Source organism: Notechis scutatus, chromosome 4 (assembly GCF_049901735.1).
Source record: "Notechis scutatus isolate UNSWTSFEM ecotype Mainland chromosome 4, rNotScu1.2, whole genome shotgun sequence".
NCBI lineage: Eukaryota > Metazoa > Chordata > Lepidosauria > Squamata > Elapidae > Notechis > Notechis scutatus.
This window is the reverse complement of record NC_142012.1, coordinates 115,497,358-115,519,779: the sequence shown is the minus strand read 5'-3', so window position 1 is coordinate 115,519,779 and position 22,422 is coordinate 115,497,358. Positions and strand designations below refer to the sequence as shown.

The following is a 22,422-nucleotide window of genomic DNA, read 5'->3' as shown; positions in this document are numbered from 1 at the left end:
AGGACATAGTTGTAATTGCAATTAGCTTACACAATTGCCCTTCAAACAAAAACAATTCTGAGAGCATATTTTTTAAACTATCTACATAACAGGGTGATGGTGATAGAGACAGACTGTGAACCACGTCAATTTTCATCTTTACACCTGTCTGTTCTGCAGCTTTTATGCCAAACAGACCAGAAGCCAAAGCAGATGGAGTCCAGAGGCTATACTGCAAAAACTCTAGTCTGTTTAATCAGCTTCAGTAAACTTGAATGGAAGGACAGGTGCCTCCATTCTATTGACAGTAAGTTGAGATTTTGCATGGTGGTGAAGAATCGAAATTATGCATAATTCATGAGAGATAAAACTAATGGAAAAAGAATGCAATAGGTGATATATTTTGCATCTGCTTTCTCACCTTGAACCAAAAAAATATCTCACAATTAAATGAACAAAGTTGATATACTAGTGGCCAGGAGGACGAAAATATGAGGCACTGATGGCTCTCTCTATTAATGAGTATAAGCCGGAAAAGGTCGTATAGTGACAAAACCTACACTAAATTTTAGGTTTCCAAATTTTTATTCAATACAATCAAGTAAGTCACTTATAGGATTATGTTGCCATACAAAACAAGGGCATTGAGTTCATATTTTTTGAGCAAAATATTGCTGATTAAAATACTAATTTTAGTATAGATTTCAAACTGTAACAATTTTAAATCTCAAGGTTTAGATATTCACATAGGACATAGATAGATCAGATTATAGTGACTCAAATATTTGTTTCTTATCAGCATCCTATTGGCTTTGAATATATCGATTCTTTAAAATAGGGATGTCAGACTCATGGCGTCACGTTTTCATCACGTGACGTATTGTGACTTTTTTCTTTGCTAAAACTAGGGTAGCTGTGGTCAGCACGTGACACATCTGACCCGCAGGACATGAGTGTGACACACCTTGCTTTAAAGCAACTGTCCCTTCTTGGGGTCATGTGAGTGCTTTCTGGAGCTGGAGTACAATTGTGTGTGTGTAGGGTGACCTATACAGTTTGAAGTTTTAGATAGGTGTTATATGTATATCTACAAATAAGGGAAAATGTGTTTTTGTCTTTGAACCTGAAGAGCTATATTTACAGTTATATTATTTGTATCAACAATGCATGCGCTGTTGAACTAAAATAGAAAATTTCATATACAAGGCAACAATTGAATCAGATTCAGTTTTGTACTCCACACATTGTTCATCTTACAGATAAAATATTATTGTTGTGTTTTAAGTCCAAGTATTCAGTCACTATTTCTGATCTTCTCTTCATTCAGAACTTGAAAACAATTAGTTGAACAAAAGAATCACCAGTAAGGTTAGACTCTTGTCATAAACATTGCAGCAATCTGATTTCAATCATTTGTCAAGCAGCGTGTCAGCCTTCAAGATCTCTTCTACATTTTTTTTCTACATCTTTTCTACTGCTACGCATGTTTCTCACTATTCTCCATCTTTCGGCTGTCATTAGTAACGGGGGAGGGGGAAATTGGAGGGGAAGAAAGCTGGAGGCGTTACATTCCTATGCTGTAAAAGGGAAGGAGGAGGGGAAGTATAAATTCCTGTTCTTAAGTTTCTATTACCTTGCCTAGCTTTTTCTTTCCTTTGCACAGCTGCGAAATTTTATCAAAATATGTCAAGGTCAACGGACAGAGGCCTCATCACCACCTGAAGATGCCCACATGATCATATTCAGAACTTTTAATTGGAAGAGTCTTTTGGACTTTGGGGGTGGGAACAATTTATCCCTTTGTATATGTGATCTGCGCGCCAAATTCTTTAGATTCAGAATTCAACCTGTAGCTTCCACTTTGATTTTCAGTAAAAGAAAAAACTTTGCTCTAACCTATGGAGTCTGAGTATTTCTTTCTTGGATTTTGAATGGAGCACAGACTGACACAGCATTACTATCAGAAAATGGGGTTTTCTGCTTTTCTCCAACTCCTGCACTAAAGTACTCTGTAACATCTCTTGTTTTTCATCAACTTATCTATTAGCAGGTTAGTTTTAAGCAAGTTTTCCTTTTGATCTGAAGCAGACACACTCAGTAACAATTTTAAATTTAATTTCCCTAACGTTTTGCAGACAAAACTAAGTGTAAGCCACTGCTGATTTCCTAAAAGACTGGAATCTCTTTAGTTCCTGAGCTAAGACAGAAGCTGATGTTTTTGTAAGACCTACTATTGTTTATTATTATTTATCTTTGCATTTATTTTTATAGTTTTAATGCTTTACTGAGTCTACTTCTATGACTGTTTTGACTGTTATGAGCTGCCCAGAGTTGTTGAGAATCAGGCAGCATATACATTTAATAAATTATTATTATTACACATTGAAGCTGCTGGGAACTCTAGTTCAATATTTGAAGAACTAACTTTCCTAACTTTGAATGTAGTAAAACATATTATTTATAGCCTGAAACAAAAAAATAAAAGAAGTTAGTTCACATGTCTCAAAGAATTACAATTGCACATCATGCCTTTGTGATTCCTTTTCCATCTAAATAATAATAATAATAATAATAATAATAATAATAATAATAATAATAATAATAATAATAATAATAATGTGAGGCATTTGCTCCTATATAATATGGCATGACTCACAGAGATTGTTAACACAGAAAACTGGATTTCTGTTAATGGTAAATTTCCCACAGTGATATCACTGCTTACAAAACACAATCTATTTCATTGTAATGGACTCTGGTTCTTCCATATTGTTTTCATGTCTCATTACAGCACAGAGCTCTTCACTAGCATCCTATTTGATCCAAATATGCAGTTCAAGCTACATGTGCTTGTGTTAGAACCTCCACTCCCAAACTTTCCAGGTTCTGTCTACCCTTATTATTCCCTACAATCCCATTCGTTCTTCGTGTTCTTCTAAGCAGGATCCCACTCTGGGATCCTGACCTTCAATTTCTGGGACTTTAAGAAGCTTAGCCTCACAATTATAAACTCAATTCGCTTCTTTCCTTTTTCTCTATGAAAACATGATGGTTTTTAAAAGGCATTTCAGGCATTTTTAAACAAAACAAAATTAGTCTGGTTGTTCTATCCTATTACTACCTTATAGTTTTAGGTCAATAATTGTTTGATGTTACAAAGAAATCAGAAAAGACTGTAAAATATTGAGACTTTTAAAATGAAATCATCACTACCAAATATAAGTAAATAATGAACTTGTGACATGAAAAAACCTAATTACAAAAGATAAGAGATTAAGCAAAAGATGGAACAGTTACTTAAGAGAAAAATGTAGCAACTTCCTTACCTTCCTGGGAAGATTTTCTACGTTCCTATATATTCCATTTTCTGAATCTAATTATGGCCATCTAATGCAGCAATGCAGTAAATCAGATAATGCACAGCATTATAAAATTATTGTTCTATTGTATTCATAACTTCTCCTATAACACGACTGAGTCATGGTGGTGCCAGACAGTCTGTCCAGAGAATAATTTATTTAACAGGAAATCACAGTATTGGAAAAAGAAAAGTAAGCTTTTTCTGATGAATACACCAATAGAGAAGTGTTTGTGTATGCATATACCTCTATATGGACATGTATAAAGAGTACGGTACTGATTTAATGCCTGGATGGAAGCTGTCTTCACACAATTTCCAATACAAAAAGCAGCTGAGTTTAAAGTCACTTCATACCAATGCTTTTAAGTATAGATAGAAAAGCTAAAATATTACCTTAATTCTGTTCTGCAACCTTTTTAGTTTTGCTCACAAACACAAAATAATTTAACTGAGAACAAAATCTGAAAAGGAAAATGAAGTGTCCATTGACTTTAATGGAACTTCTAAGACTAAATATAATGATAAATTAGTGGTCCCCACCTGCAAACTATTTGTGCTTAGATCTTAAGTAACTTTTATAAACAGAATAAAATTGTTAGATGATTCAGCAAATGGTGCAGCCTCCAGGTCAATTTTACAGCTGGATAGCATACATAACTGACTGAAGGTCAGTGACAAATTTAAAATGCTATATAAGAGGGAGATCTTCCCATAAAGGATCAACTGTACTTGTGGGCTTTATAAATGACCTATTCCATATTATTCTCTCATATCTATATCTATATTAATACATTTACATGATTGATGATAGATAGATAGATAGATAGATAGATAGATAGATAGATAGATAGATAGATAGAGATAGACTTACATATACAGTGTGTGTGTGTGTGTGTGTGTGTGTGTGTGTGTACACTACTTGGGCCACTGTACAGTCACAGAATGGTGCCAAGCACCTGAAAAAGTTGCCAAAATATTTTATTTTAAAACAGCCACAAAAAGTAGGACAGTATTAGTGAACATTGCAAAATATCTATTAACCTGACAACCTACCAAGTGTGAAGTTATACAGGGAATTACCGTGAAGTGGTATGTTAAGTTTGTTTACCCTGCTAAATGTGAAGTCTTTGAAATCAAAATTCAATGCTTGTAGACTTTATGGACAAACAAATAGAGTTTTCTTGATGGAAATACTGAAATGGTTTGCTGCTGCTTTCTTCCAGGATATTTTCTTCAATTTCCCTACCTAATATAAAGCCCTCTGGGGATGGAGACTAATAACACACTTTCCCCACTAATCAAAGTTTTATTAGTCTTCTTCATAATATAAAATGTACTAGGTATAGCTTTTTCGTATAGTATTAGAATAAAATGTACCCTTTTTTTCTTACAAAATAAAGTGGAGCTGCTCATGGCTGTTCTCCACACTAAACAGAGTTTCTGCATTCTTGTATTCTTGAGTACAATTTTATCTCACACTTTCTACTTTCTACAGACGTTCATTTTATTTCGAAGCCATCAGAAAGATGTGAGTTACTTGGATTAGTATCAGTCACAATCAACAGCTTATTTCATTTAAAGTTAAAATTAAAAAAGTAACGCTTAAATTACAATAGTTATCTTAACTTTGCTGAATCTGCAAAAATGTGGATTCCCTCTGGGGAAAACAGACAGGGGAATATTTTATTTTTAAAAAATTCTAATAAGGTTCTAGGTTATAATGCCATTCTAAAGGGAAGAACTATTTTGTTCAGCCTATTCATTTGCAGAAAATTAATATGAACCTCTAAAATACTAAAATATATAGCTGTAGTATATAACAACCCTACCCTATTTTGGATAGTGCCTTGGATTCATTTACATTCCATTCCTCACCAAAGGCAATAATTACACTATGCAGCAGGCATATTTTAATCTTGATAATGGTCTCTGCTTGGCTTGTTTAATCTCAGTACTGTTATGTGCAATTATAGACTCCTGGACTATTTTTATTTCACAAAAAGAGAGGAATACATTCATTTGGATGATGACCACAAGGCAGTATTATTGGAAAGCTCAAACTGGAAGTGTAGCTGTGCCTTGTATTTTTCCACTGAGATTACCTTGATATCTTTGTTCAAGATGAGCAGTTGGCAGATTTCTAAGGATGAGTATAATCCTTCCAATGTCTGTGAAGAGGGTGAATACTTCTACTTCTGCAGATTTTCATTCAATTTAAAAAAGCATGCACATTTTCATCAATGGAGAACTTCCAATACATTCAACTGCTTCAAGCTGCCAGAGTCAATACCCAATTCATATAAAGATTTTGGCTGTTCTGCAATTGGGCTGTGTGTGGAGTAGAGAAATAGCTCAATTTTGTAATTTTCTAGCTCGGACACTTTCATGATACTTCATGTTTTTACATCTCTTCACTAATCTGCAACATAACTTTTCATTTTATGCAACTGGTTTAAAAGAATAGGCTTTTCCTGATTACTTTCAGAATATACTATTGATTCTATTTTCAGTCATTTTAAAATGTGTGTATTTAAAAATAAAGTTAATAATTTTGGACTGGAATATTTTAACTTACGATTACCATTTTAGAAGTAGCTTCTACACCCAATTTGTAGAAGCAGAACATAAATATACTATGTACACATATCTTGAAAAGTTCTTTTCTTCTGTCATGCATTGGTACATGCATTCACCAATGTATGTATTTGAGTGAAGGATAGATGGAAACTGAAGGTAAAATACCATTTATTGTGCTTTCTCAGAACAATCTCCATTTTTTTTAATTATAAGACTTTTCTTTGTGCATTACTTAGAACAGAATTCCTACATACACTTAAAAGAGTTTCTATCAAATGTGCACAAAAGATAAGACTTTATAAGCAATTCTACACAGATCAGTGAATGCATGAAAATTCCCTCAGATAAAGTTAAGCCATTATTGTTTGTTTATATAACATCAAACAGTACTCTGGCACTCAAAATATATTTCAAACAAAACCCCACGTACTTTCCTTCAATACATTTTAGTTGACCGAAGAATAACTGAGATGCTTCACATTTTAATGTGAAGAGTTCATTTCCTGGATAGTGATATTTATAGCTGACTGGGACTTTATCAGCCTTGAGCAAGTCCTAGAAATACTCAAAGCTTCTGTGTTCTTGTACAACTAGAACACAAAAACAAAAGTATAAAGATTATTTTTAAAAGGTACAAAGAGAGTAAAGTTTGTACGCTGTTGCAAAAAACTTAAAGGTAAAAGTTACAGCTATTTCTTAAGTAATTATTATAGTGTATATTTCAAATATGGGCTTAAAGAAAGTACCTTTAAGGCTTAGCAAAAGCAATTTTCTAAAAAAAAATTAAACACTGATATTCCTCTCCTATTTTTTATGACAATTGTTTCATATTTTTAATTTTTAACATTAAAATTTGTTAAGGATATGTGTGTGTGTGTGTGTGTGTGTGTGTGTGTGTGTATGTATGTGTGTGTGTATGTGTATGTGTGTATTTATATATATATATATATATATATATATATATATATATATATATATATATATATATATTTGTTTTCTTAAGTTTTTGGAACATGTATGGTGGCTTGTTGGTATTGCATTGTAGTGTTCTTTTAGTTGTAGCGTTCAGCAGAATCATCTGCCATCATCGGCTTCAGAGTCAGACTTTACAGTAGTCAGATTTGAATTTGGGCAGCTATTCTGGCACAGCAATAGGCGCCCCATCAAATCTGAAACTGTAAATCTGACTCACGCCGAAGCCTGATGGCAGATGGCTGCTGAACGTCACAACAACAACTTGAGTGAAACCGAACAATCATATATATATATATATATATATATATATATATATATATATATATATATATATATATATATATATATATATATTTTCTTAAGTTGGGTATTTATATGTATGGTATTCAGCTTTGTTCGGGTATTTTCCCACGTCATTATAGTTGTGCTTTTAAAGTTGTAGCAACGTTTTGGCAGAATTTCATCTGCCATCATCAGGCTTCTGTATAGTGTTCGTCTGACGAGCTCGCCCAAGCACAAAGCCGAAAGCACCAGCCTGAAGATGGCGAGTGGGACCTCGTCGAAACGTTGCCAAGATGCTCTCAATCTTACACGGGAAAAGACCCGAACACACCAAGACCTGCATACCTGTACCTGTGAAAATCTATGAAAATTATATATATATATCTTTTGTATTTATGATGCTGTGATGACCCGTAGTCTCTCAAAATAACCCAAAACCCAAAACATATATTAAAGTCCAGTAAAGCCTTCAACTTAACTTCACTGTTTTATTAGGCACAGTTTAAAGTCACAAAAGTAAATAATGAGGTAAACAGAAAACCAAAACAAACCACATTGATGAGAGTTCTGAAGCAAACCAAGATAACTAATTATAAACTCCAGGAAAATAACCAAGAAAAGTCCATGGGAAGAAGGCCGGCAAAGATAAGCCTTTTTCAAGGTGAACACTAATTGACTTCAGCAATTCTAACTGTGCAGTTGCAAACTTACATACATAGCTCCCACCTGCAAGCCACGAGGAGGATCATGGTAATCTCCTCTTGAGTAGACCTCGCTTTTCCCTGATCCTCTCCTCACTGTGTGACCTAGGATGGATAGGGGATGAGCCTGGATCCTCCTCTGACTGCTCAGCCAGCCTCTGCCCTTTTCCAGCCTCTTCCACCACCTCTGGAGCCACACTCCCACTCCCTGTTGGCTGTTCCTCCTCTTCCTCAGAGTCAGGCTCCCACCAGGGGCATGACAGATGCTTAAACTGAGCATCATAAAAAATCAAGTTTGAAACTTGAGATGTTTTAAAAAGCTAGTTGAAAATTGTAATATAAACTGAGGCAATGAGAGAGAAATGGGTAATCAATAGCCTTAAACCTAAACGATTAGCCAGTTTTATCTAAATATCTCTTTAGCTTCCTCTAAAACTCATCTTCACTTGATTAAGTCAACCCTCTGGTAAAGTGATCTATTTTTTTCTTACCACTCTATCCCTTCCAGCCCTGGATTGCTGTGCTGTACTGTGCTGTTTATTGTATAAAAGAGGCAAGTAAGAAAGGGAGAGGCAAGAGGCTGAAGAGAAAAAGAATATAAGGTCGGGGACGGAGATGGACATATCACCAAATTTCCCTAACATAAAGATTGAAATCTAGATTTTATTTAAAAAAAGAATTATTATTCAGTGAAGCAATACACACCCCTCAGGGAGTTTGTAGTTACATTTTTAAAATTTTTCCTCATGCTGATATTTTTTTGCAACCTCAGAAAGCAGAATATCCTCAGAGGTCAGCAGATTTTAATAGCAAAACTGGATCTTTTACCGGCCACAGCAGGTGTAGTGGTTGAAGAAGAGCAGTGTGCCCATTCTCCCATGCTCCTATAAATGCCCAAAAGTATGCAAACCTGACATATATCTTTGTCTAATTGTGTATTTACTAGGTGTTCCGAACTAAGCAGACTCGTAAGCCTGCAACTCTAATAGTTTTCTTTCCACGGCAGGATCGTAATCCTGCACTTTTGATTGAGTGAATAGCGGGTCATGATTGGTCATTTTGGGCTAATCCGATTGGCTAATAGCGGGCCGCCATGATTGGACTCTCCAAAGCGCGGCAAACTCAAATCATTGGTTGATGATACAGCAGCCAGCTCTATAAAAGGAGCTGCTGCTGCCCGAGTATTTTCGCTCTGTTCTGAAATCACTAATAAAGAGTTTGGAGTCACTATTCGATGCCTTGTCTCCGTTCCTTGCACCCACTCTCCCAGATCTAACACTGGCGACGAAGGTGGGATGCGGAGACGATAGAGCTGACTGAGCACTCGCTGAACACTAACAGAGCACGTGGCTGAGAGCGCACCAATAGCAGCAGAATGACCAGCAGCGCCATACCACCCGCTCCATTTGATCCAGCCAACGAAGACTGGGACTCGTATATGGACAGGTTTCAAATGTTCCTGGAAACCAATAACTTGAAGGATGCTATGCCTGGCAAGAAACGAGCTGTGTTCCTAACCCATTGCGGACCCGCCGTTTTCAAGATGGCAAAGGCACTCGCCAAGCCAGCAGAAGTCAAAACGATGGACTGGGACACCTTTGCTCCCATCCTCAGGGCCCATTATGCCCCAGCGGTGCCAACCCTCATTAGAAGACACGAGTTTTACCAGAGGGACCAATGGGAAAGCGAGAGCGTTGGAGACTTCGTAGCAGACCTCAGAAACTTGGGTGGACTCTGTGGCTTCGCAAATCTGGAAGAAGCCATGAGAGATCGGATTGTTCTGGGTCTGAGAGACCTCACCACCCAGAGCAAGATTATGGCGAAGGGGGACATCGCCCTCGCAGATGTCATCGCCGATGCTACTGCAGCAGAAGCAACCAGGAAGTCAGCAGCCCGAATGCGCCGAGCGAACGGCCCAAATCGCCAACTCGCCAGCGACACTGCTCTTCCCTCTGAAAGGCACACAACGGCCACCCACCATGAAGACCTCGAATCCACGTCAGAAAGTGAGGAAGAGGAAGTCAACAGACTCAGGTCGGAGCGCGATCAGCGAGACCAGCGGAGTCGTAAGCCCCCGTATCAGTGTGCTGGATGCGGGGGAAACCACCCGTGCTCAGACTGCAAGTTCCTAGACGCCCTCTGCCATTCCTGTGGGAAGAGGGGCCATATTGCAAAAGTCTGTAGGGGCAAGCGAGGCTCCAGTCCAAACCAAAGAGAAAATAGTTTCCGGCAGGCAACAGGCACCCCACCATTAAATCGGGACCGCCCAAGCAATCCGTGGAACCACTACAATAGAAATCGAGCGCCAGCCACTTCTACCAGACAAGAAGAGGCACACCAGACCATCACCATCAGCCACGCTTCATCCCTTGATGCAAGGAAAATCCGAGTAAGGGTCACCATTGAAGATCGCCCATGCGTTATGGAAGTCGACTCCGGGTCTTCCCTATCAATGGTCTCCTGGAAAACCCTCAAACAGCTGATCCCTGACATCCGCCGCCAGGATCTCAGCACTCAGAAACTTATATTGAAGGACTATCAGGGAAATCGAATCCCAGTCGCCGGTTCCAGTCACGTCCAAGTCTCCTTCAAAGACCACACCGCAACCCTACCTCTCACCGTCGTCGACAAAGACTGACCCAGTTTATTAGGCTTGCAGTGGTTCGCGCCACTAGGAATCGAGCTGACAGGCATCAACCAGACTGTAAGCGATGACTGGGAGGCGGCCCTCGTCCAGGACTTCCAATAAGTTTTCTCCGAGAAATTAGGCAAGTACAAGGGGTCCCCTATATCATTTAATCTCTGCCCTGATATTGCACCCATTCGCCTTAAGCCTCGTCGAGTGCCCTTTGTACTCAAACCAAAAATTGATGAACAATTGGACAAGTTAATAGCCCAGGGCGTATTGGAACCCATCGACCACGCCCGATGGGAGACCCCAATTGTAACCCCCATAAAACCTGACGGCTCTTTGAGAATCTGTGGGGATTACAAGGCCACCCTGAACCACGCACTGCAGCAGAGCGCCTATCCCGTGCCCGTGGTCCAACACCTTCTTCACTCACTCGGGGGCGGAAAAATATTTGCTTGACCTAGCCCAAGCGTACCAGCAGCTGCCCGTAGATGCAGAGACCGCAGAAGCCCAAACTATAGTCACGCACAGAGGTGCGTTCAAATGTAACAGACTCCAGTTCGGAGTGAGCGTAGCACCTGGCATCTTTCAAAGTCTGATGGAAAGGTTGCTGCAGGGCATAAAAGGGGTTGTACCCTACTTCGATGATGTCTTGATAGCCGCCCCCACAAGAAGCCAACTTGAAAAACGCCTAAGGATGGTCCTTCAAAAATTTAAAGACGCAGGCCTAAAGGTTAAGAAGGAAAAGTGCCAGCTATGCACTGAGAGGGTTGAATTCCTTGGTTACCTGCTTGACAAACAAGGAATTCACCCCACTGAGAAGAAATTGGCTGCAATAAAAAACACCCCAAGACCTAGAAACAAGACGGATCTCCAAGCCTTCCTGGGACTCATTAACTTTTATAACATCTTCCTACCCCAGAAGGCGACCGTTGCTGAACCCCTGCATAGGCTCCTCGACAAGAAAGCTTCCTGGTTCTGGGGACGTCGAGAAGAGCAGGCTTTCCAGCAAGTAAAAGACCTTTTAACATCAGACGCTGTATTGATACAATATAACGAGACTCTACCATTAACTGTCACCTGTGACGCCTCACCGTTTGGAGTAGGAGCCATCCTGAGCCACGTCCTGCCAAACGGGACGGAGGCACCAATTGCATTTTTTTCAAGAACTTTATCTAAAACTGAGAGAAACTATAGCCAATTAGATAAAGAGGCCCTCGCTATTGTGTCTGCAATCAAACGATTCCACGAGTACGTGTATGGACGATCCTTTTCCATAATCACCGATCACAAACCATTGCTTGGCATTTTGGCAGGGGATAAACCAACTCCCCACATCCTATCGCCAAGAATGACACGCTGGTCAGAATTTTTAGCCGCATACGATTACCAATTAAGACATCGACCGGGGAAAACTGGCTCGAGGTCCACAAAATGAAGAGCACCACCACAGAGGCAGTCGTTAAAAAATTAAACAGACTATTTGCTACACATGGCTTACCAGATGTCTTGGTTTCAGACAATGGCCCACAATTTACTGCTTTGCCATTTGAACAGTACCTAACAGACCGGGGGATACGCCACGCCTTAACATCGCCTGCTCACCCTGCGGCCAATGGTAGGGCTGAACGCATGGTCCAGTTCACAAAGAAAACATTACACAAAATGGAACAAGGAAACATCCACGACAAAGTCACCAGGATGCTTCTCCTTCAACATATTACTCCAAACAGCACCACGAACAAAAGCCCAGCCGAACTCCTGATGGGCAGGAGACTTAGATCACATCTCGACCGTCTGCACCCTGCCTACACGCCGGAAAAGCCCCTGGGTTCCAGCAGCAAATATTGCACATTTAAGGTAGGCGACCCGGTTTTCGCAAAAAACTTTACCGGTGACCCATTGTGGGTTCCCGCTAAAATAACACAACTTACGGCTCCCCGTTCCTACCGATTAGAAACCACAGATGGGAAACTGTGGAAGCGCCACATCGACCAACTACGCTCCAGGATGACACCTACCCCCTTCACAAACCCTGAACTCCAAACCAGGGGGGGAAGGGAACTCGAGGGGGTTGAAAACAAACTAACACCTGACCCAATACACAATCAGTACAAACACAATCAGTACAAATCCCACAATCAGTACAAACAAGCCCAGAATATTTACCATTCGAAGAGGAGCCGTGGCAGGTGGTCATCTCTCCGAGAAACAGCAAAGCGGGATCAACAAGCCCAGAGGATCCAGAGAACAGCCTTGAAGGGAGTAGTGATGGCACCCCCGAGTCGCCCAGCGCAGAAGCCAGGTCACCCTTACAGCGGGACACAACAAACAGCCCACGGGAACCAGAGTCCGGGCAAAGACTGGTTGAGCAACGCAAATCAGGTAGACAGGTGCGAAGGCCTGCCTACCTGCGAGAATACATCACCCCACCCTCGAGACGGAACCTAGAGGGGAGGGGTGTTCCGAACTAAGCAGACTCGTAAGCCTGCAACTCTAATAGTTTTCTTTCCACGGCAGGATCGTAATCCTGCACTTTTGATTGGTCCGTGAATAGCGGATCGTGATTGGTCATTTTGGGCTAATCCGATTGGCTAATAGCGGGCCGCCGTGATTGGACGCTCCAAAGCGCGGCAAACTCAAATCTGTTGATGCTGTTGATGATACAGCAGCCAGCTCTATAAAAGGAGCTGCTGCTGCCCGAGTATTTTCGCTCTGTTCTGAAGTCACTAATAAAGAGTTTTGAGTCACTATTCGATGCCTCGTCTCCGTTCCTTGCACCCACTCTCCCAGATCTAACACTAGGGTTCCCAACAAATAACATAGCTAAAAAACATTTTAAAAGTTTGGCCATAACAGAATTACTGAATTACTGAATGGAGGGAACTTCTAGTCCAACCTCCTACTTAAAGCAGGGAGCCCTTTTCAGATAAATGATTGTCCAATCTCTTCTTAAAAATCTTCCATGTTGGAACATCCACAACTTTGGGAGGCAAGTTGTTCCACTGATTAATTGCTTAACTGTCAGGAAGTTTCTTCTTACTTCTAGGTTTCTAGATTAGTTTCCATCTATTGTTTCTTGTTCTGCCTTCAGGTGCTTTGGACAATAGATTAGCCCCCTCTTCTTTGTGGCAATCCCTTAGATATTGGAACATTGCTATCATGTCACCCTAGTCCTTCTTTTCATTAAACAAGACATACCCAATTCCTGCAACCATTCGTCACATGTTTAAGCCTCCCGTCCCATAATCATCTTTGCCTAAATGTAGAACCTTACTTTTCTCACCAGTGAATTTCATTTTGTTAGATAGGGCTCAGGATTTAAGTCTGTTGAGATTCTTCTATATCTTGAGCCTATCTTCTATGGTGTTGGCTGTTCCTGCCAGCTTGGTGTCATCTGCAAATTTGATGAATCACCTTCTATCCCCTTCCTCTAGATCATCTCATGGCAGGGCATGCATATTCTATCAATTCCTCAATGAATTTCCTCCAGAAAATCAAAGAGTAGAAGAAGATGAAATTATGATTTCATTCAATGTCACATCCACAGAACCAAAATTAGCAAATGGTAGCAATATTACACAATACACTCGACCTAACTAAATACACTAAGGTTGAAATGCCCAAAATTTATGGCCTACAAGTTAATGAAACTTTTTTCAAAAATGATCACAGCATGGTTGAGTTTTGTCTCAACTTGAGTCCTTGCAAAGAAGGATCATAATAATGGGCCTCCAAATTATAATTATAAAAAAGCCAACTATGATCTCATAGTTGCAGACCTCACATCTCTTGATTGGCACGTCTGTTCACAGGTTGTAATACTGCAGAACACCATTATAACACTTTTTTTGCTTGAAGTCAGTAGAGTCATTAATCTATACGTACCAAAAAAACCTCCTAAAGCCAAAAATAAAAACAAATTACCCAAATCAATAAGAAAGCTACAATCCAAGAAAAAACTCTCTTTGGCAAGCAAACAAAACTGGCTATGTAGGTAATTTTAAAAACCGCTACAAAACCTTATGCCGCCAGATAAAGGCCGAATGTACCAATCACCATTGCAAACAGGAGGAAGAGCTGTTAAACTCAAACTTTTCCCAAGCCTTCTATAATTTCGTTAATGCAAAACTTTTAAAGACTCAAAATCTACCCCACCCCTAAAAGGCATAACAGTGAAGATTGTAACAATGAAGCTATAAAGGCCAACCTCTTAAATAAGTTCTTCGGTTCAGTCTTGGTCGACCGCAATGGCTGCTGCTCCTCACTTCCTAGTCACACCACAACAAATTGTAAATACTTACTACATATTGAATTTGCAGCAGTTAACGTTGAAACAGCACTACGTAATCTAAAGCCATCCCTATAAGAAGTGATATTCAGCAGGTTCTGACCAGTTCTGGATAACCAGTAGCGGAAATTTTGAATAGTTAGGAGAACTGGCAAATACCACCTCTGACTGGCCCTGCTCCCATCTATTCTCTGCCTCCCAAGTCCCAGCTGATCAGCTGGGTCTTCTTTGGTTGCCCTGCACAGGATAACGGAGCTGGAAAGCAGGTTAGTGGGGTGTGAAGGTAATGGAGATTTTACAGTAACCTTCCCCTGCCATGCCCACCAAGCCACACCATGTTCACCAAGCCACGCCACAGAACCGGTAGTTAATTTTTTTGAATTTCACCACTGATCCCTATCTATTGGCCCTGATGGATTATGTGCCTACTTTTTAAAAAAGCTTGCCACTACCCTAGCCAAACCTCTAAGCACAATCTATGAGGTATCTTTCAGAACCAGCTTCTTCCTCAACTTATGGTCATTAGCCATGGTCATACCTATTTTTAAAAAGGGAGACTCTAGCCTATCAGAAAATTACAGACCAATCTCACTGTGTTGCATCACCTGTAAAGTCATGGAATCAATTATAAATCAATCCATCACCCTACATTTAGAAACAAACAACCTACTTTCTAACAAGCAGTTTGGTTTCAGGAAAAATTTATCTTGTAATCTGCAACTCCTGCACTCAGAAACATTTGGCTTTAAGAGTTGTTAACCTTATTTTACAAAGCTTCTTCTCTGGCAACATTGAATTGTTAACTAGGGCATACAAAACCTTTGCCAGACCAATTCTCAAATATAGCTTGTCCGCCTGGAATCTGCACTGTATATTGGACATTAACACAATTGAGCAGGTTCAGAGGTATTTCTCAAGAAAAGTTCCCTATGCCTCCAGACTTGACATTTTGGGCCTGGACAATCTAGAATTGCGCCACCTGCAGTCCGATCTAAGCATAGTACACAAAACTGTCTGTTACAACATCTTACCTGTCAATGACTTCTTCAACCTCAATCACAATAATAACACGGGCAAACAACTGATATAAACTCTGGGTAAACCATTTCAAATTCAATTGCAGAAAATACGACTTCATCAACAGAGTGGTCAACACCTGGGATGCCCTACCTGACTCCGTTGTTACAGCCTCAACTCCTCACAGCTTCAACCTCGAATTGTCTACCATGGACCTCACCCATTCCTAAGAGGTCCTTAAAGGGGGCATAAGCGCACCAGCATGCCTACCATTCCTGTCTTACTGTCCCCACTTATCTGTATTTACTCCCTTTGTTCTTGTTTATGTTCATACTTATACTGTACTTATTACCTTGTACATGTATGACAACAAATCAATAAAATCATGGGCCTCATCACCTCTGCCTCACTAACTACTTTCAGACTGATGGACAAACACATCAACAAATCAAAGGAACATCCATGGGTTCACCTCTCTCAGGATTAACAGCACAGACTGTAATACAACATCTAGAAACTATGGCACTCCCACGCATACAACCAAATGTATGCATCTGCTGTGAAGATGAAACCTTTGTTGGAATAAAAAAGGAACATGTTGAAAAAAACACATGAAACAGCATCATCTTCAAAGGAATAAAATTCACAAGGAAAGAGGAGACAACACACAATCCTTCCTAGGTATCTTAATCAGCCAAGGAAATGTTTGCAAATTAGAATTTAAAAACTATCAAAAATCTACTCAAACTTTATTTATTTAGCGTATGGCACGTGTTAAGACAGGGATCACCAGCTGCCTCTGTAAAAGGATTTTTTGGGGGCAGTGTAATCTTTATCCACGGGATGCCTGAATGCTGGTCCGGAGAGGCTCCTTTCTTGTCCCTCCATGGTTTATTCATGGTTTATTCACTCACGTGAATCAAGTCGCTTGGCTGCCAACCTCAATGGTCCGGAGGCCCAGTGTCTTACCACCTGTGCCACCACAGCCACCCACACTAAGCACTCCTCTATCAAAGTCACCCAATGTTCCACAAGAAAACCTGTGTCAGAACATTATTAGGGTGAGCGCAAACATACTGCAGCAACCCTGGACACCAGAAAAAGGAAACAGACAGCCCATGCAACATCAATATAATGTAATATAATATATGATATGATATGATGATATGATATCATATGATATCATAGATAATAGATAATAGATACCTGCCACAATTTTATCAAAAAATTCCTGTCTGCTCAACCCACTCCATCACAACCAACCTATGAAAATAATAATGCTGCCATTCAACAAAAACATCTCAGAAATAACCAACTATTATAACCATACCACATCATTGCAGCACACAAACCAACTAAAGCCCCCTTAAATAAACTAAAAGACTCAAGTAGCCCAGGAAGAACTTCACCCCAACAACACTCACAGGACAAATTACTGTATATAAACTGACAGTAAAGCCCATTCCTTTCTAGTACTGAAGATGTTACCTAATCAGATAACAAAACTTCTGCAAACATTCAACCAGGTTCAAAGAGCACCAAGGACTCCACAATTCAATCCTGACCTATTTAATAGACAATTCAAATATTACGATTATGCAAACACGAATTAAGATTTTTGTATAGATGTTTTTTCTCAGATAAAAATTGCAGGGCAGCACTGCATTAGCAGGAGGATCATGGTACATAATTGGACATTTGGGCAAATGTTATTACAGACAGCTCTATATATCACTTTTCACACAATAAAGGAACGTATGGTATGAATTCATAGGATTAGCTAATGATTTGTTAGTGGTTATAATCCTAAATATAATGCTCATTGGTTACTTAATAAGAAAGATGGGTTTTTACATAATGAGATTATGGATTAGAATTTAATTTATTTACTAGTCAAAATAAAAACTGAAATCCAACAATGTGATGTCTTTCACACATCCAGCAAACTTCCCAGTTTGAGTGTCCAGTTACCTCTCAATGGTGGACCAATTCCTTAAGTTCATATGCAATTCTAGTAAATGGATCTTAATCACACAATAATGTCATTTTATAAAATTTGGAAGAGCTGCAAATATAAAATCTGATGAAATTTAATATGGCAAAATATATTTATGTAATTGTGGTGCATCATACTGAGACACCTGTCTTTCTCTTTATCCTTGGAGAGGTTATTCACTCTTACCCATGTGACTCTAATTTGGCAACTCACTGGAAATGATTAATATATTACCAGCTTATAAATATCTTAATCTACAACAACAATGCCCCAAAGTTAACCACAAAGTTAACCCCAAAGTGGAAATAATATGTCTTCTATTAAACTGTATCAGAGGTGCTCACTTTCTGCCAGCAGAAGTGAAATTTTATGGGATGAAATACAACTAGAGAGGGAATATAAGCCTCTGATCAGTCCCCAAAGACCATTTTGTCATTATTCTCAGATCAAGGGCAAATTTAACAAAGATTTATTTATTTAAACTATTCAATAATTGGATGATTATAAAGCAAGGCAAAGCAGCTACACAACCCTGATTCTCTCCCGTTCAATAAGTAAACTTGCATTAGCAAGTGAAACCATCCTGAGTTATTTACCACTATCACAGTTTGTTCTTTTATTTAAAATGAATACACTAGGTAAGAGAAGATATCTTCTATTTTATGTATCTCGTGTAAATTCTATTGAAAACCATGGAAAGCAGTTAACGAAAATATTTATATTTGGTTTGTAATAATTAACTTGAAATGATCAAGTTACATATTTTTACGCACATCTATGTTCCACAATTACACCACATGCCACATAGAAAAACAGTCATCAGTTATCGGTGGGTTTGTGGGGGATATTATTCAGTTAAACACTTTATTTTTTGCATAGTGATTACTGGTCAATGTCTGCATGGCAATTTCACAGGAATTTCAAAAGAAATGACTGAGACGGCCCTAAAAAGAGAATATATAATCCCCGTAAGAGATATATAGAAATTTGTGCATTATAATCAAAGCAGTTGCCTTTTCCAATATTTCTGGCATCTAGATTTTAAAAGATCTGCTATAACTCTATACTGTACTTAAAAATACAGCCAATATTTGTAATGAATAGATTTAAAAAGAAAATAACACAAAGCTTTATTTGCATTTTGCGCAAAGGGAAAAAAAGCAAAACAAAGACTCAAGCAGCCCAGGAAGCAAGTTATTTTTTAGTTGAGAAAAATTGATAGCACTCTTTGAGGAGCTACAAAAATGTTCCTCAGGCAACCTATCACCTTGTGAAATGACAAATTAAAAGTGTTCTTCTAATAAGAGACCTAATGCTAATGAAGCTGAGGGGATAAGAAATTTGAATCTTAATTAATGCACAGCATATAAAGCAGTGATAGAAATAAGCATACAGTATATTCTGCTATGAATTTGGACACGTTAAACCTATGTAATACTAAAACTTTCATATCTGTTTGTAAGCTTCAGTTGGGCTAAAGACTGCAACACAGAGCAACCATTTTTGAACCAAGATACTTCAGATGGGCTAATTTACAGAATGCATTCATACTCTGCGATCCATTACTCTCAGGAGATTGAAATTTGGAAAAGCTATGGCCACTTCAACGCCACCATGTTTCCCTAGTTAGCCACGTTCATATGATTTTCATTTTCAAGACTCTCTAGCAGCTTTGCACAAGGAAAATCAACAGGGAAGCTGGGAGAAAGTCAGAAGTCCTAGGCTGGCAGGTAGGTAAATAGTTGCTGCTGAATGGGAAGATAATGAAGGGTGCATGGAGTTGCAGGGGAGGTGCTGTGTCCATTGGAGAGGATGTGCAGGGTACTATATGGCTTGCATCAGGGTGTGTGATAGATACTTCATGGTTTTAGGAAATTATGTGGAAATGTGAGAGCTGTGTAAGGGTGTGAAGGAAAGTCAGGGAGGGTGAGGGAAGGGTAGGTAAGTATTTCTAAAAAGATAACCCAATAGGTCATAAATTATCTAAATTCCTTCATAAATAGCAATAGCACTTAAACTTATGTACCATTTTACAGCCATCTCTAAATTGTTTACAGAGTCAGAATTTGGGTCCTCATTTTACTGACCTCAGAAGGATAGAATCAGAAACAAACTTCCTGTAGTCGGCAGAATTAGCCTGCATTACTCCATTCTAATAACTGCACCACCATGGTAAGGGGAAACATATATTTGACCTTATAGAAAAATAATATGTAAAAATGCATATATGTCCATTTTAATACAGTTCTGTTTGTCAATAGTACTAACATTCTGGTAGAAGCGAGATACAAATTTAATAAATCAATCCTTAAGCATAAGAAAACAGTGATGTCTCAGACCACTGGAAATACCTTGTGGATTTCCTTCTTCAACTGCATCCTCCCTTCTTGGTTCACAATAATCTTAGCCATGACATCCACATTGGGGAGAGTGAAGCTTAATTTTTCTAAGCATAGTTTGTTCCATGATCAAATTAGAAATTAAGGGTGCCCCAAGATACTTTGCAGTCTCAGAAAAAGAACAAGTTGTCTTTCCTCCATTCCATATACAGAAACTAACTGGAATAGATGAGCCGAGTGGCTATAAATGCTGAGTCTTGTACTTTCATATGACTGTAGATCTGGAATCAATTATTCCTCTGGGTGAACATGAAGCATGTCATTTTTAACCATTGCTCCTATCTATTCAAAAGCTAGATGAACACCCTAGTCATAACTAATAAACTGGGAAAGGAAAGGAAAGTTTGCTTAAATAGAGTCTTGTGCCAAAATACAAAATTTGTAAAGGGCAGAAAATTTCCCAAAGTATTAAGCAAGGTAAAAGTCAAGACTGAGGATGAGATACAGACTTTTTTCACATCACTAGTACCATAATGAAAGTAATACCTGACTGGAACTCAAGCTCATATCATATAACTTCCATGAAAAAAAATGAATGCGTTATGAAAGAGCTAAATTTCCCAAAGGTGGAGTGTTTCTGAAATAAAGGGGCTCATTTTAGAGAAACATATCGCAAAGAACATATTATAAACTGAGATCAACAAATGTAAAGCCCAATGATTTGATCTGAAGATCCTCTAACTGAAGTTCTTGCTGCACCAAAAGCATTTATTAGCAGAATTGTTTCACAACCACCAAAGTAGTCCAACAAAGTACCAGTCCCTGGTAAACCTGATAATCTTTCGTGAAAGCAGATGGAGCATCAGATGGCAGATTAACAGCCAACCCCAATCAACAGAAATAGTAGTTATACATATTTTAGCACACAACTGAATATGCAATACCTTATACACTGCATTGAATTGCTGACATGTGCTCTTTGCCAGTCTTTGAATTAACCATTTTTCAAAAGGAGGCAAATAAGACTTTTGATAAATTTGGATAAATTTGCTTATTCTATCTATTAGTTACATTTTCAGACATACACAGATGGGTGTATGTGTGCTTGGGGGCTTATTAAAGCTATTTGGGGTCATATTTAAAGCATGTCGGAGTCCTGACAGATGTTTTATAACATGGAAAGAGCACATACAAACCAGCTACATTCAAAGCACATTTCCAATTGCCAGCCCGGAAAATATGCTTTTTGCTTAAATATGCTTTAATGGTACAAGGAGTACTTTATGCAAGTTCCCACACACTATAAAACCTTTTTTGAAGGCTTGACTAACTCTTATATTTGTTAACAAGTTAATGTAAACTGTAAAATTTCAAAAGTGGAAATATTTGAAAACTGCTGAAATTAACCTTTGTATTAATATGAATATAGCATGTACAGTATACAGCTGCCCAATCAACACCATTATGAGTAGCCATTCATTCATTCATTCATTAATAAACACATACATACATATCAAAGACATGTATACATATCAAAGACACAAGTATAAGGAATACTTTTATTCGTACATTTAAGTAATGTTCATTTTCTATATCCTCCTTCATCGGTCTAAACCCAGTCACAGGTCCATAATAGGAATTAAGACAATATCTTCTGATTAAAGAAATACAAACAATTTCATTGTCTGAGATGCTAGTGATAAAACAAAATCACAGTACCTTTGCAGGTAAAGCATTTGATGTGAAAATGCTTGGCTTGGACTCTAAGTACTTCTCCTTTACATTGCTCCCCACATTTGTGGCAGTGGATGACAGGCTTCTCTGTGGAGTGATGAGGCTCCTGAGGGTGGGCCACTAGAAAAACAAATTTTGTATATTAAATGTACAGATTTTTTTTACTTCTCATAAAAGATTACCAAAAGAAGACATATTTTTAAAAACAACAAATATTCTATAATTCTCATTGGAAAGCTATGGAAACCATATTGTGTGATGTTCCAAAGTCATTTCCTCATACCAGATCAGACTATAACTTCCTATCAATTGGGTTTGAAAAATTACATTTTCTGTGACATTAAACCAAAATGTATATAAATTACAATCTAATTTCAAAAGCCTCTGCATGAGAATACTTCCGAACTCTAGGCGAAGAAAGGGAGAGGGAGAAAGAGCTAGAAAGGACCGCCATTAACTGTTGTCTATAATACAACTCTGCTTCTGGCTCCTACAGTGCCTCCTTTCAGTGGGAAGCCACAAAGAACAATGCTGGACA

At 38.7% G+C, this 22,422-nt stretch overlaps 1 protein-coding gene across 39 annotated transcripts in view; it reads right to left on the bottom strand.

Annotated features, from left to right (window-relative positions):
• ABLIM1 (actin binding LIM protein 1) overlaps positions 1 to 22,422 on the bottom strand; it is a 211,479-nt gene that overhangs the window by 101,073 nt on the left and 87,984 nt on the right. For all 39 annotated transcript variants that reach the window (XR_015749404.1, XR_015749401.1, XR_015749403.1 and 36 more), the window contains exon 2: positions 21,870 to 22,004. Coding sequence is in view for 35 of the 39 variants with exons in the window: in XM_087964508.1 (XP_087820634.1) it covers positions 21,870 to 22,004 (135 nt within the window). In the remaining 4 variants the exon portion in view is untranslated. The remainder of the gene's footprint in view (positions 1 to 21,869; positions 22,005 to 22,422) is intronic.